Source organism: Lutra lutra, chromosome 6, assembly GCF_902655055.1.
Source record: "Lutra lutra chromosome 6, mLutLut1.2, whole genome shotgun sequence".
Taxonomy (NCBI): domain Eukaryota; kingdom Metazoa; phylum Chordata; class Mammalia; order Carnivora; family Mustelidae; genus Lutra; species Lutra lutra.
In genome coordinates, this window is record NC_062283.1 from 137,661,160 (window position 1) to 137,683,979 (window position 22,820).

General features: G+C 42.4%; 1 protein-coding gene across 1 annotated transcript in view; it reads left to right on the plus strand.

Annotated features, from left to right (window-relative positions):
• The window catches only part of PPP1R14C (protein phosphatase 1 regulatory inhibitor subunit 14C), an 84,993-nt gene extending 64,758 nt beyond the window's left edge, over positions 1-20,235 (plus strand). Inside the window, exon 4 of the mRNA XM_047734564.1 lies at positions 18,654-20,235. Within this exon, the coding sequence (XP_047590520.1) occupies positions 18,654-18,728 (75 nt within the window). The 3' untranslated portion in view covers positions 18,729-20,235. The remainder of the gene's footprint in view (positions 1-18,653) is intronic.
• Positions 20,236-22,820: the final 2,585 nt, after the last annotated feature.

The following is a 22,820-nucleotide window of genomic DNA, read 5'->3' on the forward strand; positions in this document are numbered from 1 at the left end:
GACTTTCAGCATTTTCTCAACCTCTCTGAGCCTCCATTTCCTCCCCTGTAAAATGGAGGTAATAACCACCTCTCTGGGTTTTCGTAACCAGTATTTGCACTGATAATTTTAGAGATAGCAATAATAATAATAATAATAGCTCAGTAATTACTAAGCACATGTCAGGGACTGATCTAAGTACATTACATGTATTAACTTATTTCTTGTCCTCAACAAAACTGTGAGGTTGACACCATTGTTATCAGGAATTTGAGACATAGAAGGGCTATGTCACTTGCCTGAACTGATATACTTAATAGTTGGAGAAGTCAGGATATGTACAAAAGCACCCAGCATAGAGCTTGACACGTGTTAGTCAAATCTTGTTCTATATAAGGTAATAGTTCTCCATTACATATTAAATATGCAAAATGCCCCAGTTCTCCAATAATGACATCTTGAATTATTCAGCTTGAAGAGTGTGCTTTAAAGAACTTGCTAATTTCACAGAAGTAATATTGTTTTTGGTGTGTCATGTGCTTTGGGTCCATGGTTTCATTTTAGGGAGGGCGCTGGCTAATCAAAAAAGAACTTGTAGGGGCGCCTGGGTGGCTCAGTGGGTTAAAGCCTCTGCTTTCGGCTCGGGTCATGATCCTGGGGTCCTGGGATCGAGCCCGGCATCGGGCTCTCTGCTCAGCGGGGAGCCTGCTTCCTCCTCTCTCTCTGCCTGCCTCTCTGCCTCCTTGTGATTTCTGTCTGTCTAATAAATAAATAAATCTTTAAAAAAAAAAAAAAAGAACTTGTATGTTCTCATTTTGATTCATATTCTTAGCTGTGGACTCTCAATGTGCAAATCTTTTCTGACTTGGCCTTTCAAGACACAACGATGTAATTGTCACCACACTAATGTATGTGTGGTTGATTAGTAAGAATGGTGTTTTAATTTTTTTCCCCCTGAGTAAATGACATTTCTGATGTAGCTGATATTAAAACAGAGCTGATTTAAATGTAGAAAAATAATGTTTTTATATAATGCAAGAGGAAAAGGAGTCATTTAATTTTGGTTGATATTTGGATTTGAATGATCAGTAGTGACAGCCTGGTGAACATTAGAGAAATCTGAGATGGGCTTTTGGGGCCAGCTAGCCAGGCTGGGGAAGAGCTTCGTGTCCTATTTCTCATTCTTACTTTGCATGGTTTTCAAATCTTAGGATCACACAGGAGCATTTCCTCTTACTGCTATGGTGGACAGAAAATGCTTTTAATTTGGGCTCGAGGGCATCTGTCTTACCATCTGTTACAGGAGTTGTCAGTCCAGTCAATGGACTCGTAGGAATCTCTTTTTATAGTTGATGATGGCTGTGCAATTGTTCTCTGATAAACATCATATTTTTTTTTCTGTGCATTTAGCAATCAGAGCCTGTAGGTTGATACGCATCAGGCTTTTACACAGGATGACTACCTATGAGTAGGTGGTGAGAGGCATATCTGGGTCCTAGTAATCTGTCGGGTCATGGAAATGTCACAGACACATGATGGTGCAGGAAATGGATGTCTGATCGTGATTTGCAGTAGAAATTGACCAGTGGTTTCCAAAAGGCAGGCGTGCATTGTTGTTCTTTCCATGTTGATGGTGGGAAGGTAGGATCTCCCTCTTTCACCATGGCATCTTGGTGACTGCATCTCACTTTTCTGACCGACTTTTGTGGGGCCCACTGTTACTCACCCCGCTCACATTGGTCTTGCTCCATTTAGCATTTTTAAGCTGTCCTGCAAAATATTGTTCAGCTATGTATACGTGGAATTCATGGTAGTGCTCAGAGCTCCTGTTCTGAGCTCATTGCGGTGGACATGAGAGAAACTGGGTATTTCTAACATAGAAAGTTTGTGTGTGTGACTGGAGGAGACATGGCTTGGCATTTTGCTATCTTCTCTCTACTCATTTGCTCAGCAAATGTTTATTGAACATCTGTGTGCCTATAATGAATCTAGGGACTTAGATAACGCAGTGAACCTGGGCATCCATTGAGAAAACAGTCTCTCCTAAGTTCACAGTTAACTATGGTGAGAATTAAGTGTTCAAAGGATATTAAAATAGGAATCAAAGGCCAGAAATGCCAGGATGTCAGCTTATCCTATCGTTTTCCAAGTTAGTTACCAAACTGCCTACTGGAATGTGCTTTGAGTGGCTCTGCACTTGCTAGAGAAAGACAAGGAAATAGCCATTTCACTCCATTATAAATGGGTCAGAGTGACTCCATGCAGAGAAACCTTCTTTCTTCTCAGCTCTCATGGGGTTTCCTCAAGAAAGACTGCAGTTTGGGGCTGGGATGAGGAAGAGAGCTTGAATGCTGGATTAATGAGTTGAAATACACCCATTGGAAGCTGTCAGCTTTAGAACAATCTTTCTGAAGAGTGAGGATATTGGGAGCTTCCAAAGAAAGCCTGAAATCAATGACTATGACATTCTAGAGGTTGTAGCCATTGGCTAGGAAAGCCTTGTTATGTTTTAGTGTAATTAGGGTGGTTAGTAATAAAGGACTAGGATTTATTAACCAGAAACAGGAGTAGCTTTACCAAGTAGCCAAAAGGATTTTGGTCGCCATATGCCCGTCGCTCACACACTTTCCTGAGGGCTTGTTAGGCACCAGGCGTCCTCTGCCCAGGGAGAAGGAGCCAGCAGGTGCTGAAGCTCGCACTTGGACCCATATTTGAGTCCACATCTGTGCTCTGTCTACCTCTCACTGCCTTTCTCTGAACTCTTACTAGGTCAGCACCAGCACCCCTTTGGAATATTTGTAAACCTGGTTCAGGTTGTCTTCCTTGAGGAAATCAACCCGGAAGGGTTAAGTAAGCTTGCCGAGGACATGCAGTCATGGAGCAAAACTCCACATGTCTCTTTCCATCTTTATTCAGCACGTTTTGCAGAGTTAGGGAACAGTCCACAAGCCCATCCTCATTTCCAACACCTATTGTAAGCGTAGAGGTCACCAAGACCATGTTCATATTTGACAATGTGCTAGAAGGACCCACGGCACTCACTGTACGCTTCTATATGCATCATTTCATTCCATTACAGTCAAAGGCTACAGATGGAAATCAGCCAAGGGAAGGGTACATGGGACAGAGTCCAGGAAAGTTCCAAACACGGGGCCTCCAGCTGTCTTCTCTCGGTGGCATCCTGGCAGCGCTGATTCTCTTAGCTATGACATGCAACACCGTGTACAGACTCTTGCCAACCAGGGAAAAAGCTCACCGGGGCCTTGACACCCAGAGTTTTTACTGGGACTTGGTTACGTAGACTGCCCATGAGCTTGACTTCAGTCACCAGTCCCTTGGTATACTGAGCTGATATCACATCACCCAAAGCTCCTCCCCCAATACTCTCTAGTGTGGGTCAAGGGCCCTGGGGTAAACAAAGATACTTTTATCAGGCAAGACAGTCCAGAGCTTAGAGCTCACCTCCCAGGAACTGAGGGCAAAGACGACCTCTTTTGGGGCAAGGTGAAATTCTTTACCACTCTTAGAAGCGGGATGGCCATGAGATGAGTGATAATGATGATGATGACAATAATTGTGACATAAGGAAAGAAGAGGTAGATGCTGTTATAGGATGTGCCATATAGGTCTGGCTTTAGATGCCCCCCCCAGTAATTATTATAATTATTTTATATATTATATATATATAAAATTATATATATATATAATTTTATATAATTATTTTTAAAGATTTTATCTATTTATTTGAAAGAGAGAGAATGAGAGACTGAGAGAGAGAGCATGAGAAGGGGAAGGTTAGAGGGGGAAGCAGACTCCCTTCTGAGCAGAGAGCCTGATGCAGAACTCGATCCCAGGACTCCAGGATCATGACCTGAGCTGAAGGCAGTTGCTTAACCAACTGAGCCACCCAGGGAACCCAACCCCCTCCCCCCAGTAATTAACGATGGTTATTTTTAAAAAACACATGATGGAAGCTGTACAGGCTTTCAAGGATAGTGGGTCTTTAAGTGGCTGGCATTTTTGAATGATTGTTGGTGATTTTATGGCCTTTTCCTCTTTCATTAAATTCAGAATGAACATGTTTTCAAAGCTGATCAACCCAAATTATAAACAGCTCCACATTCTCTTCCTGGGTTTGGACTTAATTTAGACAGAAGAAAGAACACCAATTAAAGACAATTTGACACATGTCTTTTGGATTTCTAGATCGTTAGAAAAGGGAGTCATAATCAGAAACAAATCTCACCGCTTGTAAATTCAGTAAGATGTCATTTTAACAAGATTTAGGTGTAATATTCTCTCTCATTGATAATGGGGCCCTTGATAAAATTACTTCAGTTTTTCTTAGTGATTATAAAGTTAGAGATTAAAATTTTGCTGGATTTACTCCACTGATGGTTTTTTGCAGTGGGATTGTTGATGTGGGTTTTATTTTACATTGTCCAAATAGCAGGTGTCCTAGTTCTGAGAAGCCAGTCATTAGTAAGTGAAGGAAGAATTGAATGCCGGAGAGGCTGAGTGGGGGTGGGGGGCAGGTGAACTGTCGTGCCACATACAAATGAAGGTTAGACTCCGGGTACAAAACAATTAGTCTAAGAGCAGTGGCCCGAGTCTCTAAAATAGATTAATGGGACCGCTTTCACCAGCACAACAAATTAATCTCTAAAGGCAGATAGTCAAGAACATAAATGGACAGCACAGTGTCAAGTGGCTTTAAGTTTGAAGAAGGAAAGAAGGAAACAACCAGGATGCACTTACGACCTTCCGGAATTTCCGTGGGCAGCAGGGGTTATAATGAGAGCAGGCACAAACTCTTCCCCGTAACAGATTTCATAAACCTCTTTTCAGATCATGAAAATGGGACCGTTCTGCTGTGCACGGTGAGCAGACGAACCTCTTTAAGGATAAACAACACTCTCCCCACCCCTCTAAAAAGAGGGGGACAGTTAAATATTCACCTGCGAGTGATGCTGGCACTTGTGGTGCTGAAATGCCTCAGATGGCAGGGAGCAAATCCTGGCTGGGTGGGAGGACACAGGGCTGGGGAACCCCCCAAAGCTGTTTGTCAGTGCTGACTCACGGCCTGCCTGTTGTCAGTGCTGACTCACAGCCTGCCTACATGTGACCTGCATACGTAAGCTGATAAAAACTTACAGTGTGATTTTTCTAAATGCCTGGTTGGTTCTTCGGGCAGGGACGTTTTGGCATTTGGAATAGTTCTCAGTTGTTGCCATCACTTTTAAAAGAGGGAGTACTGCCTTTCCATCACCCTCACCTATTTAAACTTCAGTGGATTTGGAAATTCTTCTTTTCCTCCCCCTGATCATGCTTTGCCTGATCCGCATGTCTTCTGATGCATGTCAGGCTTTTGGGAACTGTCAGGCTGATCTGTGAAAGTTGGGTCGGTTGACTTGGGTTTGCTGTCGTTGGGCAGTGAGACTAAGCAGATGGTCCCCGTGAATATGCCTTTTAAGGAAGTGACTGGTGCATTGATTGGGGTGACAAAGAGGGGACAGTACAAGGGGGAGTCACTGAGCCACGCGGATCCCAGCCTTCAGAATCTTCACCTGCTCTCTCTCTCTCCACTCTACCCTGCACTCTGTATCAGGGTGGATGATATTTTTTGGAAAAGCGGGTTGAGCCTTCAGAGTTCTGCTGGGCGCCTTTTATGGGAGCTCACTTGATCTGTACAACTATTGTGATCGGTGACAGTATGTACCAAGCAACAGTTTTAAGCATATTTTTCAAAAAGTCCTTTTGTGGGGAAAGACTTATAATTCAAGGGCTGCCCCATAATATCTATTTGTCTTTTTAAATGACTCTAAATGCTGAAATTATGACAGAAGTCGGTTTAATTATGCACAAAGCAGTGATCTGCAAAGATACTGTGGTTTCTCCTTTTCCTACTTTCTGTTGGACCCATCATTGTTACAGCAGTGCAGAACATCAATGAATGTAACATGAATCACTGTGAGTGACAAGGGAAAGGTCCCAGACGCCTGGCCACGGTGATAATTACAGACTGAGTGTCCATCTGCTGCCTCTGGTCCTGGCCGGGGCAGGCGAGAGGGGGTGGAAGCTGAAAGCCACGGGGCGCAGGAGGGATGCAGGGATGGGAGCTCAGAGCAGAACGTGGCACTGGGACGTTGTGCCCCATGACAGTGCCACCCGGCAGAAACTCCAGAGCGAGGAAGGACCGTCTGTTTTCACGGCTGGTGCCAGATCCCTTCACAAACATGCTTTGGCTCTGCGAAGTCTCTCATCAGTCAGGGGACTGCGTGTTATGTAGTCAGGTTTACGAGGTCACTGGAACTGTTTCTTTTCTTTCTATTGTTTCTTTAAGCTCTCTGGGCGTGTGTGCATGCGCTTGTGAACCCATGTGTGCACACACGCTTCCTGGGCTGCACGCTTCCCCGGATGCTTCTCCTCTTGCCTAACTCCCTCATGTTGGCTAGTTTTCCAGTGCTTAAAGGAGAACCTTTAGAACCTTCCTCCATAGTAGTGGGGGCCAATAGATACTTTGTACAACCCCCCCCCCCGACATACACACATGCCCATGCATGCACACACACGCAGAATTAGTGCACAGGGCTGCTAGTGTCTCCCCTCTCTGCTCCTCACTGCCACTGTTGTGTGATTTAATGAGTCCACGCATGTATTCCTTTACTTTGCAAACCTTTGCCCAGGAACTCTTGTATATTACACACCATGCTAGGCAGGCAGGAATGGGGCTCTGGCAACGAAACAGGAGTGACAGAAAGGCATGTGGATTATCTTGCATGCTGCCCAGCTATGTAAGTAATGTTTTGCAAATTTTCTTCAGCTCAATTATTTTGCCCAATATTAGATTTCTGAGATTTGCTCCTGCTGATGTAGGACGCTCTGGTTCATTCATTTTCACTTCTGTGTGGCATTCCGATGTATTAATGTACTTATCCCTTCTTCTGCTGACACTCATTTACGCTGTGTCCAGTTTTTTATTATTATGAATATGATGTGATAAAAACTCCTGATCTGTTGACTCGTATACAAAGAGTCTCCAAGGAATATACCAAGAAATGGAGTTGCTCTTAAAAGTTGGCCCCGGGGGGCACCTGGGTGGCTCAGTGGGTTAAGCCGCTGCCTTCGGCTCAGGTCATGATCTCGGGGTCCTGGGATCGAGTCCCGCGTCGGGCTCTCTGCTCAGCAGGGAGCCTGCTTCCCTTCCTCTCTCTCTGCCTGCCTCTCTGCCTACTTGTGATCTCTGTCTGTCAAATAAATAAATAAGATCTTTAAAAAAAAAAAAAGTTGGCCCCGGCTTGCATGCCCACCTGCAGAATTTAAGAATTCTCCTTAACCTCGTCATCCCCATACCTGGTATTGCCAAACGGTAAAACTTTTTGCCAATCTGAGGAGATCTCGTTGTTTTAGCACACCTTTTCCTGACTGCTCGCTAGTAAGATTGAACACATTTTCTTCTTCATGTGCTTATTGTTGGTTTATGTTTCCTTTTTGGGGATTTCCATTTCAAATCCTTTGTCTGCTTTCAAGTTGTTTGTGTTTTTCTTATTGATTTTTAAGAGTTGTTTATATTTTGTGGATGACAATCCTTTGACCTTTGTGTAGGTTGCAAATATGTTTCACAAACTGTAAAGCTTATTTTGCTTGTGTTGTCTTTTGTGTATAGAAGTTTTACATTTTAATTGAAATCAGATTTATCCGTGACATCCTTTATGGCTTATGCTTTTAAAAGATGTGCGCCTAAGAAAGAGTTTACTACTCCGGTGTCTTAAAGACAGCCTCCTTCGGGTACCTGATTGGCTCAGTCAGTTGAGTGAGTGACTCTTGATTTCGGCTCAGGTCATGATCTCAGGATTGGGCTCTGTGCTGAGCATGGAGCCTGCTTAAGATTCTCTCTCTCCCTCTCCGTCTGCCCCTCCCCCCAGAGCTTGAACTCTCTCTCTTAAAAAAAAAAAAAAAAAGATAATCATCTTAATATTTTTTGCTAAAACGTTTCACTTTTATTTTTCACACTCAGATATTTAAACCATCTTGAACTTACTTTTGTGTATGGTGTGAAACAGAGATCTAACTTTACCTTAGCTGTGTTGTTCTAGTACCACTTATTACGTAATCAGTCCATCCTTATGCCCTTACCCCCACTGACAGGTAATCATCTTGGGTTGTATATCACATTTTCCTGATATGCAGAACTTGCTGTTTGTCTATCACTGCACACTATCACAATTATTGGGGATTTATTTTGTTTTATTTTATTTTGTTTTAAAGATTTTATTCATTTATTTTAGAGAGAGAGAGAGAGGAAGAGTATGAGTGGGGGCAGACGGTGGAGGGTCAGAGGGAGAAGCAGACTCCCTACTAAGCAGGGAACCCAACGCTGGGGCTCAATCCCAGGACCCTGAGATCACAACCTGAGTGGATGCTTAACCAACTGAGCTACCCAGGTGCCCCTTGCCAGGGCTTTATAATCAGTTCTTAGCAAGGGCCAGGATTTTCTTATTCAGTATACATACGATGGAATATTATGCAGCCATCAAAACCCCCCCAAATCTTGCCATTTGCAACAATGTGGATGGAACTAGAGGCTATTATGTTAAGCGAAGTAAGTCAGTCAGAGACAGACAATTATCATATGATTTCTCTGATACGAGGAATTTGAGAGGCAGGGTGGGGTGGGGGGAAAGGGGGGAAAAATGAAACAAGATGGGACCAGGGAGGGAGACAAACCGTAAGAGACTCTTAATCTCAGGAAACAAACTGAGGGTTGCTGCGGGGTGGGGATAGGGATAGGGTGGCTGGGTGATGGACATCAGGGAGGGTATGTGGTATGGTGAGCGCTATGAAATGTGTGACTGATGATTCACAGACCTGTACCCCTGAAGCAAACAATACATTATATGTTAATAAAAAAATTAAAAAATATCTTGACTATTCTTAAATATTTATATTTTGATTGGAACTGCATTAAACTTATAGATTAATTGGGAGGTAAATGAGATCTTTATGATGGTTTGTTCAGGACCCAATAATAAAAACTGTGAATTCCTCAGGGTGAGGGACATTTAGAAGAAAGGATAGGTAACAGTGAGTTTGCTTTTGGTCATTTTGAGACTGGTGTGCCCATGGAACTTCCCTGTGGAGACCTCTGGGAGCCACAGGAAATGCAGGCCTGGATCTCAAGGGAGAAGACAGAGAGGAGGCCTGAGAGTATGAGGAAATTGGCTGACTGAGAGACAGTGCCTTGAGAAGGCTGGGAACCAGGCTTTGGAGAATACCCACATTCCATCAGCAGATCAGGGGGCAGAAGTAAGTGGCCAAAAAAGAAGAGTGAAGGGTGGAAGTCAGAGACTTACAAAGAGAATATAGAGGAGAGGGGGCAAGCTCTGAGAAAGAAAAAGAAAGAAAGAAAGAAAGAAAGAAAGAAAGAAAGAAAGAAAGCAAGCAAGCAAGCAAGCAAGCAAGCGGGAAAAAGGAAGGAAGGAAGGAAAGAAGAAAGGAAGGATGGAAGGGAGGAAAGATGGATGGATGGAAGAGGGAGAGAGAGAAAGTTGTCTTAGCAGGGTCAGATGAAGAGAGCTTGGCAGAGGCACATGGCTATGGGGAGCCCCGAGGAGTCAGCTGGCTGGGTAAAACCTGGGTTTCAGTGGGCAGAAGAAAGGTCAACACTCCGGCTTCCCTCTCCTCTTCCTTTTTCCCTTCTCTCATTCTCTCCTTTTTGCTCCATCCTTTTCCTCCTCCTTTTTTTCTTCTTTTCTAATTTATGAGTTAGCTAGAGTCTAGAAGGCAGCAACTTAGGGCTTCTGAGATATTCATGTGTGGGAAGAGGCTGTGAGCAGAATGGAGGGAAGGTTCTTGCTCTAGAGACAGATTTCCAGAGCTTACCTATGAAACAGTCCTTTACATCTCTGGTCAGCCCTTCCCCATGTGTAATCATTAAAGGATCACTGTGTTTATCACACTCACTTGAAGTCATTTTAGTTTGGTTTGTAATTAGACTAGAATTACTCATCTTGGTTGCTTACTAAAAAAGATGTCCCCCCTGGGCATCATGATACAGAGAGAGGGAATTGTACCATCCGTTCCCCGGCGATGAGACCAGGTTTCTGACGGCTTATAGAAATGTAGGGTTTGAACCTTAGTCTGACCATTCAGTAGCTCTGTGACCTTGGGTGAACCTCTAAACCTCTCTGAGCCTATGTTATAAGACTGTTATAAGGATTGAGTGAGACAGTACATGAAAATGCCCAGACTGCTTGTCACATAGAGGGTGCCCAGTAAGTATGAGTTGTGTCCGAACCCCAGACAGAAACTCAGTGCTCGTGAGAGCATGGCACTATGCCAGACAAAATAGAAAGGTACATACTGTGGGAAGGAGTCGTCCTCAGGTAGGTTAATGGGTGAAATGGGAATGCAGAGTGTTCTCAGCTCAGATATGAAAGTAGTGCCCAGGACTGAGGTCGGGGGTAGGGACCCAGAGTCATTTAGAAAGGTGTTGTTGTTTTAAGATTTTATTTATTTGAGAGAGAGAGAGGAAGCACAAGCACAAGCATGGGGAGGGGTGGAGGGAGAGGGAGAAGCAGACTGCCTGCTGAGCAGGGAGCCTGACCAGAACTCGATGCCAGAACCTGAGCTGGAGGCAGACACTTAACTGACTGAGCTACCCAGGCGCCCCATGAGATGTTTAACAAGAGGCAAGTTTCGGGGCCCTGAGCACAGCCTGGCCCTCAGCAGCCCACAGAGACAGTGTAGCTGGGGGTGGGGGTGGGTTGCAGACCTGGGATCTCGGAGAGCATTTGGACAAAACTGCTCAGGTGGCCTAACAAAACAGATGCCAGTCATTCTGAAATGATGGGTCAGGGCAATGTCCGTTTGCCTCTTTAAAATTCCAGCAGTTTGCTATAAAATACTGTTTCAAACATTAGGAAACTAGAATGGTCAGATCTTACAGACCAGTAGAGAGATATTCAACTAAAAAAAGGGATACCCATAAGGAGAGAGGGGGAGTGAGAGGAGGAGGAGGAGAGAGAGGAAGCTAGGCTGTCACTCCAGGGCATTGGTTCTAGATTCTAGATACCTTGTATTAATACAGAACTTCTCATCTTTCAAAATCTCCTAGATTTATGACCTTCTTTTAGCCTGTCATCCCCTGGGATAGGCAGAGTGGGAGAGGGAGGGACAGTCCCAGGCCTGGGTTGGTCAGGGATGGTGTGTGCTGTCGCCTGCCCACAGGGCTCTCACATACACATGTAGCACTGTGGCCCGCGTCTTAGGTGGACAGAACCTATCTCTCTGTCTTCCTTCCCTGCTGGCCTGGGAGCCCCTGCTAGGTGGGGCCTCTTCCTTCCTCTACATCCCAGCAAGTAGGGTGGAGTCTGGCACATGGTGGGGGCTTGGTACCTATTTATGGAGTTCAACTTACTTCAAGAGATCTGGATTCAAAATATTTGCTTTGTGACCTTGGATAAGGACTTTTAATGAACTAGAACTTCTATTTTTCTCATCTGTACAACGGACACGATAAAACTAGATTAGATTAAATACGGTGGTATGTATAAGTAGGCTACACAGAGAAGGCCTTCAGCAAATATGAATTCCCCTTTGTTTTCTTTAGACTGAGCACGACCAGAGCCAGATCCTCATACAGAACCCACATGCACAAGGAGTTTGCCTCCATCCTCACCTATCCTTTTAGCTAAGGATTAAAAGGTCAAAAAAGAGTCATAAAGGTCCTTTTTGAGTATCACAAAAGATCATGACCTTTGTGGTTAGGGAATCATTTTCTTGTAGAAATATTGCATCTGGGGGAAACCACTTTGTTCATCCCTTCTTTTGGTGTGTTCTCTATGCGTACAAGTCACATGGCAGGAGGCCAAATGAACACAGTGGTAGAAGGTCTGCTTGAAGTTAGCTTGTTTCTTTATAAATGCACACAGAACATTTACCAAGTCAGACATATTCTGGGCCACAGAGCAAGTGTCAAATTTTTTTTTTAAGATTTTTTATTTTTATTTATTTGACAGAGAGAGAGAGATCACAAGTAGACGGAGAGGTAGGCAGAGAGAGAGAGAGAGGGAAGCAGGCTTCTTGCTGAGCAGAGAGCCCGATGTGGGACTCGATCCCAGGACCCTGAGATCATGACCCGAGCCGAAGGCAGCGGCTTAACCCACTGAGCCACCCAGGCGCCCCGAGCAAGTGTCAAATTTTAAAAGATTCAAGTCAGTGCTCGCTTCGGCAGCACATATACTAAAAGATTCAAGTCAAACAAAGTGCATTCTTTGAATAATGGAATTAAGTTAGAAATCAGTAACCGAAAGATGTCTGGAAAATCCCCAAATATTTGGAAATTAAATGACACACTCCTAAGTAACTCCTGGGCCAAAGAAGGAATCAAATGTAAAATTTGAAATGATTTTGAAATGAATGAAGTAAAAACCCATTATACCAAAATTTGTGAGATGCAGCCAAAGCAGTGCTTAGAAGTGAATATATGTATATATATATATATATATATATATATATATATATATATATAACACTAGAAATAGGTTTTAAATAAATGGCTTTAAAATACACCTAAGGAACTAGGAGAAGAACAAATTAAAATCAGAGTAAGGTGAAGAAAGGAAATAATGAAGATGAAAGCAGAAATCAGTGAAGTATAAAACAAAATTGAATAAAGAAAATCAGTGAAACAAAAGCTCATTCTCTGAGAAGAGCAATACAATTGATAAACCTCTAGTCCAAATGGAAATAAAGATAGGAGACAAATTATCAATGTCAGGAATGAGAGAGGTGACATCAGTACAGTTTGTACCGAGGTTATGAACCTCATACCAATAAATTCAATGACATCTATGAAATAGACAAATGCTTTGAAAGACACAACCTACCAATACAAAGCAAAACAAAACAAAACAAAACAATGAAACTCAACCATTCTCTTACACCATATACAAAAATAAACTCAAAATGGATAAAAGACCTCAACGTGAGACAGGAATCCATCAGAATCCTAGAGGAGAATATAGGCAGTAACCTCTTCGATATCAGCCACAGCAACTTCTTTCAAGATATGTCTCCAAAGGCAAAGGAAACAAAAGCGAAAATGAACTTTTGGGACTTCATCAAAATCAAAAGCTTCTGCACGGCCAAGGAAACAGTTAACAAAACAAAGAGGCAACCCACGGAATGGGAGAAGATATTTGCAAATGACAGTACAGACAAAAGGTTGATATCCAGGATCTATAAAGAACTCCTCAAACTCAACACACACAAAACAGACAATCATATTAAAAAATGGGCAGAAGATATTAACAGACACTTCTCCAATGAAGACATACAAATGGCTATCAGACACATGAAAAAATGTTCATCATCACTAACCATCAGGGAGATTCAAATTAAAACCACATTGAGATACCACCTTACACCAGTTAGAATGGCCAAAATTAGCAAGACAGGAAACAACATGTGTTGGAGGGGATGTGGAGAAAGGGGAACCCTCTTACACTGTTGGTGGGAATGCAAGTTGGTGCAGCCACTTTGGAGAACAGTGTGGAAATTCCTCAAGAAATTAAAAATAGAGCTTCCCTACGACCCTGCCATTGCACTACGGGGTATTTACCCCAAAGATACAGATGTAGAGAAAAGAAGGGCCATCTGTACCCCAATGTTTATAGCACCAATGGCCACGGTTGCCCAACTGTGGAAAGAACCAAGATGCCCTTCAACGGACGAATGGATAAGGAAGATGTGGTCCATATACACTATGGAGTATTATGCCTCCATCAGAAAGGATGAATACCCAACTTTTGTAGCAACATGGATGGGACTGGAAGAGATTATGCTGAGTGAAATAAGTCAAGCAGAGAGAGTCAATTGTCATATGGTTTCACTTATTTGTGGAGCATAACAAATAGCATGGAGGACATGGGGAGTTAGAGAGGAGAAGGGAGTTGAGGGAAATTGGAAGGGGAGGTGAATCATGAGAGACTATGGACTCTGAAAAACAATCTGAGGGTTTTGATGGGGCGGGGGGTGGGAGGTTGGGGGAACTAGGTGGTGGGTATTGGAGAGGGCACGGATTGCATGGAGCACTGGGTGTGGTGCAAAAACAATGAATACTGTTTGCTGAAAATAAATTTAAAAAATTTTAAAAAGGAGAAATGTAAAAGATTTTTACATATAAAAGAAAAAACAAAACAAAACCCTCCAGACCCAAATGGCTTCACAGGGGAATTTTTACCAGACATTTAAGGAAGAAATTATACGAACTCTATACAAAGTCTTCCAGAAACTTGAGAAAGAAGGAATACTTCTTAACTCATTCTATGAGGACAGCCCTACTCTGATACTAAAACCAGACAGACAAAAAAAAAAATGTAGACAACTATTCCACATAAGCATAGCTGAAAAATTTCTAAAGAAAATTTTGTCCAATTGAATGTAACAGTACATATGTATACGTAGAAGGATCAAAATATCAAAAATCAATCAGTGTAAGTCACTGTGTTAAGAAATTAGGAGGAAAAAGCCCTTCCTATAATTATGTCAGTTGATACAGAAAAAACATCTGGCAAAATGCAATCTCTCTATTCGTGGTTAAAAATTCTCAGCCAACTAGGAATAGAAGGGAAAGTTCTAAACTCTAGAAAGAACATCTGCAAAAGGTAAATGTCTACAAAAAGCTGTTAGAAGGAACAAGGGAGTTCAACAAGCTTGCAGGATGTGAGGTAAGTCTATGAAAATCTATGGCTGGTAACAGTTGGAAATTGGAATAAAAATATACTACTTACAATACAGCAATAATTTAAACATGTAGGAATAAATCTGACAAAAGATGTGTAATCTCTGTACACTGAGATCTAGAAAACGTTGCTGAGAACATTCATTGTTTTTTTTTCCCCCACAAATTGACTTATGGATTGAAGTCTCAACCAAAAGGAGCTATTTTAATAAATAAATCCAACAGTGTGGCTGAATCTCAAAATAATTATGTTGCATAAAAGAAATCAAGAAAGTAGAAGACTTCTTAACAGCACACTGTCTTGGGTTTTCCCCCCTTCTCCTTCGTTTCTCCTTTTCAGTCTCCTTTGCTGGGCCAGGGCTTCTTCCAGACCTTGCTTGCTAGGGCGCCTCTGGCCTTGGTCTTCAGCCTTCTTTTCCCCTCTATTTACAATTTCCTCCAAGCTTATCTCATCGAGCCTTAAAATTCAAAACATTGCTACCTGTGCCATCCAATAGAATTTTCTGAAATGATGGAAATATTCTATAGCTCCAGTGTCTACTATGGTGGCCACTGGCCATATGTAGCTACTGACTATTTGAAATGTGGCTAGTATGAATAAGGAGCTGAATTTTAAATTGTTTTTATTTTAATTGATTTACATTTAAGTAGTCACACTATGTCATTAATACTATAGAATATAGAAATATACATTACATATAAATATACTATGAAATGAATACTGTTATGCTGAAAATAAATAAATAAACTATGAAGATGGATCTATATTTATTTATATTTATAGTACTTGTATATGTGGTTGGGGGCTACAGCATCTCTTAGCCTTGTTCTACATCATGTAGTTACAAACTGTGGGTGGTAACCCATGAACTGGCCTTGACCCATATTACTGCGGACAGCGAGACCCTGGCAAGCTGACTCTAGCTCCCACAGCATGGCTCCCACTCCACTCGTCCTGGCCTTTTTTTGCCAGGAACACCCACTTCTTTGCTTGTTTCTTTGTAGGACCTTTAAACGTGTGCCGTGACCCAGACCCCCAGACTTTCTCTGAGCTGGCCTCTCTTTGTTAATGCAGGTCTCACATCAGATGTCATTTCCACAAAGGGGCGGCCCGTCTCTGACTCAAGTAGTGTCCACAACCCAAGCCTGAGTGACCTGTTTTGGAAGTAAATGAGCTAGGTTCTTATTTACATAGAGAATTTTTGAGTAACAGGAACAAGAGTCATCAAAGTATTTTTGATTAGAGATTCTTGGTTCTTCTTTGAGAATCATCTGCAATCATTAAAATCCTGCATAAGTTTCTATATGGGGCATAAGTACTGGTCTTGCTATTTTTTTAACTCTGCGGAATACCTCATTATACAAATTTAATGAACACTTTAAAATATGTGTAATACAGTATATTAACTTAGAGACATAAATTAGTTGATATAAAACTTTAAGAGTTTCATTGATGTTAATTTCTTATAAATGCAAGTTATTTATTGAACTTTTTAAAAAAGATTTTATTTATTTATTTGACAGATCACAAGTAGGCAGAGAGGCAGGCAGAGAGAGAGGAAGGGAAGCAGGCTCCCCACGGAGCAAAGAGCCCAATGTGGGGCTTGATCCCAGGACCCTGGGACAAGACCTGAGCCGAAGGCAGAGGCTTTAACCCACTGAGCCACCCAGGCTCCCCTATTTATTGAACTTTTTAATCACTGAGATTAATATACCTCATGATTGATTTTTTTGAGATAATTTGAATTTTATTTAAATTACCAAATTACTTTTGTCTTGAAGAAGAAAGGTCTGTAGTTTAGGATATATTATTTCTTATCATGTTTAATCTTTATTTTTATAATGATCTTTATAGAAAATATGCTATAGAAATAGTGCAGAAGAATTACTAGTTATTAACAAGATAAGTGATAGAAGTTGTGATTCTGACCTTTGCTTTAAAAAAAAAAAAAGGAGATCTACACTCAAATGCTGGAACTTTCTACAGAATTCATTTGAGTAGTAGGTTCCAAATCAATGAAACTGAAAGTATATGTTTCATATTATATTGTTGAAACCATATAGCAAGAGGAGAAACAGGAAATGCACTTAACTTGACACAATGAAAACTGAATGTAAGTGTGAAAATTTGGCTTTAGTTAATCCTAAGAATTTTTAAAATTAAAATAGTGTTCAGAAAGTTAAAATAGGGCCTCATATGTGTTCCACTCTGCCCAAGATCAGAAATGGTGGTGATGCAAACGCTTTTCTGGATAAGCTCTCCAAAGGGAATATTCAAAACTGCAGATTTATACACAGAGATGTTAATTGTAATGTTGTTACTACTTCTGAAAAGTCCCGGAACCAACCACATATCCAATAATGGAGGAATTAAGCAGATGGTAGAATATCCATATAATAAAGGATCGTATAACCATTGAAGTAAATTTTTAGGAAGGCTATTTAGTGTTGTGGGAGAAAGCTTCTGGCATAATGCTACGTTGAAGAAAAGGGCATATTCAGTGTGATCTTAATAAGGTAAAAATCCATTTGCATAAAGGAAAATACATTAGTGGTTCATTCTGAGGATAATTGTTGCTGGCTTATATTTTCCAAGTTGTCTAGAAAAAGCACATATTACTTTATAAGAGCAAAAACGTTAAAATTTGGGTGGCTAACAAAATACTGAATGTTTAAGCTTATTGTGTTTTAGAGCTGGAGAGTAGTTGCTGGGATCACTTGGCCTGGGAGCTCATGATTGGAAGGGGAGATAGAGCATGGTTTCTCAGAAGGCCAAATGAAGAGGAAGATTTCTTAGTGTTTTCACTCTCGGTAAATTCCTGATGTACCCACGACTGCCACTTGTTGATCAGAAAGTCTGGCTTTCCTCTTTGTCTGTGACATACAAAATAGAAAGACAAAGTAATTATTATCTAATAAATGTGACTGTTTAGATAGCAAATATTTTAAAACAGAAGGCGACAAGGAAAGATTCCTGATGGTATAACATAGGAACTATTCTAGATTGTTCTTTAGTCTTTGGGTGTTCGTCTGTGACTAGGACATGGAATCATTTTAGTGGATCTCCCTCTGCAACCCCTTTAAATGAAATTAGAATAGAAAATAGAGGGTGTGTTCTATATATTAAGTATTCATTCTTTAGATTTTTATTGCAGGTATGTGTTTGAATATACTGAATTGTAAATGTAAAACGCGTTTGGCTTTTTTACAAAACTGATTTGCAGTCAAGAGAAGTCAGAAGATTCTTCTGAGATCTAGATAAGTCGTTCTCAGAACGATCCTTGGAGCCAGGAGGAAGTGTCCTCTGAGAACTTCTCAGTGGTACACATTCTCAGGACCCACTTCCCCCCCGCAACCACCACCCCAAGAACTACTGAATCAGAAATTCTTGGACCCAGCACTCTGGTTTCATAAGTCCCCATGGTGATTTAGATGAGGGCTTACATCTGAGAACCACCACTAGTCAAGCTTTGCTATTCCAGGCATGGTCCAGAGACTAACATGGGCATCACCTTGCAGCCAGTTAGAAATGCAGAATTTCTGGCCCCATCCTGGGTCTACTGAGTCAGAAGCCATAAGCTCCCTGGGTCACTTGTGTGCTCATATAAAAGGTTTATTAAAGGTTGAGAAGGCTGATCTAAAACCACAAGTGCCTTCAGAGGCCATGTAGACAATGTCAGTGAGTGAAGGCAGCCTGTGTTTCTCCCCCAAAGAGAGCAACAGGGAGAAGGTATTGATGGTGATGTGAGGTTCAAGCATGCTTCATTTGCTTAAAAATGTCCTCTACTGAAGACCATGGGCTTGACACCTCCCACCAAACTCATCAACCCAAGATAACTGCTGTTGACCACAATGACTTCAAGCAGATTTTAATCCCCAATTGTAGTAGAGTGAGCCTGTCTTATTAACTCCTTCTACTCTCTTCTAGGAATTTATCCAGGAGCTGCTCTCTCGGATAAGAGGCATGAGGAAGCTGAGCCCTCCACAGAAGAAGACTGTGTAATTCCGGCACAGGGTGCAACTCTCCCAGAGACGAAGAAGAGTCCTGGGATTTGGGCTTCATGAAGACATTTATTAAAGCATAGTTGCCCTTATGAGAAAAATTTTTTTTGGGGGGGTGTCTATTAGACATTTATTCAAGAGTGTTCCTTTTTTGTTTGGGGAGGTTTTGTTAGTGTACTATTTTAATAGCAAGACCAGCAGGTCTTTGGTTTCAGCACAACCAAGGATTATCAAACCAGGCAGACAAGCAGGAATGGGTTGATCCCAGCAGCATATTCTTTGAGAAATCGCAGGTTTAGAACCTAACTATACAGGGATGATGGTTTTCTCACGACTCGTTTGGTAATACTTTTTCTTAAGTTGTACAGTTGTCTCAGATGTCAAATTTCTCGTACTTGTATATATCTACACGCGACTAAGTTAAAATGTAGACGTGGGTTTTATTTCACATTGATGGGATACACTTGTGGTTGTCCTTTAATTGGAGGTCACAGCACATGGGTTTTCAAGAAGCCACTAATTATTCTTCATGTGACTTCAGCTGACCTCCAGCATTCACTTTCTGCACCAAAGTGAAAGAATTCAGCGTATCCATTATTTTAATGAGCTACGCCACAAAAAGTTGAGTTGGTCAAGGGCTTAATTCATGGACTTCATATTATTTCATTCATTGAGATGCTTTGCCAGGTCATGTACTTCTTGCCTCGTTCGTGGTATTTTAAAATTTTATGAACCCTTCATTTGAAGAACTACTCAGATTTCTAGAGAAATGCCCACGGCAAGGGGTGTCTCGCAGTGGAAAAAGGGAGCACTGTGTAGCAATTAACTCTCTGCTTTCAACCAAATACTGTGTATTCTTCTCTGTCCATGAAAGCAGGTCATAAGGAAGTTAGCAAATCACCTATTTTCCTCCTTAGAAATAGCTCTGGTCAATTCCATGCCCGGGTAGCGTTAGACCAGAGCAGGTCAATGGAGGGTTGAACATGGTAAGAGGTGAGAAAGCCTCCCCTGCTTTCAAGAAAGTTGATATAGGAGCATTGGCTGCTTTGGAAGGGTGGTGGAGATTGCATTTCTGGCTCCTCTCAATGGCATGTGCTAAGGATTCTGGCTCCTGGTCCCAGTTATGCACCCCGGCCTCCTTGCTTGGAGCTAGGCTTAGGGCCCCTGCCTCCCAGTATTGATCAGTTCCTTGAAGAAGGATCAAAATTCAGATGGATGTGGGCTGGGTAAAAGGTCAGAGTAGAAACTCTCCCTTTCCCCCTGGAGGCCCCCACCGCCTCCCCACGGAAACCCCACCTACTATAAGGCATCTCTAGGTGGCCCTGTCAGAGGACAGGAGTCAGACATTTTATAACAAGGGTGCTCTGAACATATTTTATTTTTTAAAAGAACTATGTTTGTGAATTTTATGTATACTGGCAAGCTTTGGAAAATGTATTTAATTTTGTAATGTTTACCAATGATTTATTTACAAGCTATTTACTCAAATAAATGGAGCTGCTTACAAATCTGCTTCCACCTTTGCATTGCAAGCCATGTTTGAAGGATAATTTGAGTCTGTGAGATGTTCCGCAGACTGGGGTACTGAGTCCTTACACCTCGCTTTTCATTCCCCAGAAATTTTCAGGCCTTTGATCCTGGTTCTCTCCTGAGGAGAGCAGAGGTGCTGGGACATGTTCCTGGGTTGGGAAAGAAAGTGAGAATGAGCTCTGTGTATTTGGTCCTGCCTGACCATGTGCTCTGGGGCCTCTCTCGGGCCACAGGCTTTGCATTTAATTTAAACTCCCTTTTACCCATATGATAGAAATTCTGAAGAAAATTTCAAATTAGTCAGATACTCCAATTATGCGAGAATGCCATGCACCCTAGAAACACAAAGGTACTGCATGTGCCAGATTTCCACTAGGCCTGACCAGCTCAGGTTATGGGCTAATGAAGCAGGAAGCCCTTTGATGCTGCCACACAGCTTACTCTGGTCCTTCCCTCACTGAGGGCCTCACATCACCTGACTCCCCTGACTCCTCCTTGATTCCTCATCTCTGCCCTCAGCACACCCTCAATCACCAGGCTCTTCTTCCTCTGCTAATACCTCTCATATCCCTAGTTAAATCTTGCCTTGATTTCTGTAACCATCTTGGGGATTGGCTTCCCCATGTCCAGTCTTGCCTATCTCTGATCTGCTCTCTACTCAGAAGCCAGAATAATTTTTCGGAAAGACAGCTAGGATCACTCTACACTCTACCCCCTACTTAAAACCCAAACTCCTCTGCATTTCTTACAAGGCATTAGTCCATGCCTCTCCCTCTTCATCTTTTGGCCTTCCACTAACATCCAGTCTTACTGAATAACTAGGGTTTCCGGAACATAGATATTTTCTCCCCTGAAGCTTTGCAAAACTATTGCCTGAGTCTGGACTTCCCCGACCATGCATGGGTTCTCTCTGGAAAACTAGTCTACAGCCCTTCCCAAGTATGTCCAGAGCTTCTAGTATTTACCCCCATCACAGCAAGTACCCATCATATTATTACTGTCTATTCGCCTGTTCATCTCTTCTTTTAGACTCTAGGATCCTTGAGATTGGGACCGAGTCTTGTAAATACAGCACCTAGTCCTGAGTCTGGTCCATCCAAGGGGTCAATGCATGTTTGCAACTGAATGAATAAATATAATAAAAGATTCTTCAAGAAAACTCAACTGTTTCCTTCTTGGCAGGGATAGCGGTTCTTAGGACTAAATATGCATTTGTATCACCTGGGAATCTTTAAAAACAAGTCGTAGCCCATTTAATCAGAATTTGAAGGAACAGACCTTGGATATTTTTCTTGTTCAGGTTCCCAAACTGAGCACCAACTGGGCTGTTGGCTCATTCTCATGGAGTCTGGCATACAAGTCTGACCTCATTGACCTCAGTTCATCACTTGGATGCTATTACAGCAGGTGGCATCTGTGGCTTTAACACATTGACTATTTCTCATTTTGTCTTCTGCTGGAGAAGAGTTTATAATCCAGCACTAGGGGAATGACTCCAAAGTACCCAACTTCTAGTTTGGTGCTCCACTTGAATGCGAAGAAATCTAAGTTTAAATTTGATCCATTTATAACAATTATAATAATAGTCCCCACTTATCACTGTCCTGAGTACTTACCTGCCTTATTTCATTTAATACTGACATGAGTCTTATGAGGTAGATTGCATTATCCTCATTTTATGGAAGAGAAAGTAAACTCAGACACATTGAGCAGGTTCCTGGAGGTCATGTGTTCCCAGAGCTGATACTGAAACCCAGTGCTATGTCTGATTCAAAGCCCCTTGACCGTTAGGCTTTCCTGCCCCTTAGAGGGGAATTGTTCTCAGCTCCCCCCATAGGAATGAAAGCCAGGAGCTGCATCGAAAGTGAGCTGAGCCCCTGGGCTGAGAGGTGGAGACTGGGAGGCTCTGTGGTTGGAGCAGTTCCTCGGCTCCCTATGGGCTCTCCCTCACTCCTGAGAAGAGGGGATCCCAGGCTTTGTGCTGTTGTCCCCTGCCCCCTCTCCCCTGACAGAAAGCTCTGGACTTGGCCTTGGAGGCTCAGCATGGAGTACCTTCCATCAGTTTCCCAAGGAGGCAAAATTGGGAGGAAGAACAACTCAAGGAAGGTGTTTCTCAATTCCTGTAACACAGATACCTGATTTTCATTTACAACTAAAACCCCCATAAAAGATAGCATGCTGTGCAGAATCCGTTATCAACAATAGACAAGTACACGATTATACTGGCTTTTTCCCAGAAGACCCAGTGGTTGGGAACATGAGCTGTTTTTGAACCATGGCTACCGTATCCCCAGAAGACACTGACCAAAGAGGCCAGCACCAAGAGCGGCCAGTATGGCCCAGGCACTTAGCCCAGCACCTGGAGAAGCAGGTGGGATAGCTTCTGGGAGATGTCCCCTTCCCGTTTCATGGCACCAATGAGGCTGCCAGTGGGGGCCAGAAATGTGCTCCATGGCTTAGCTCTAGGGTGGGCACTGCTCCCACCCAGTGCTAGGATTTTGCCATTTTCTTGCTCAAGACTCCCAGGCCTTGAGCCAGGCTTCTGTGTGACTAATAGCCTGGG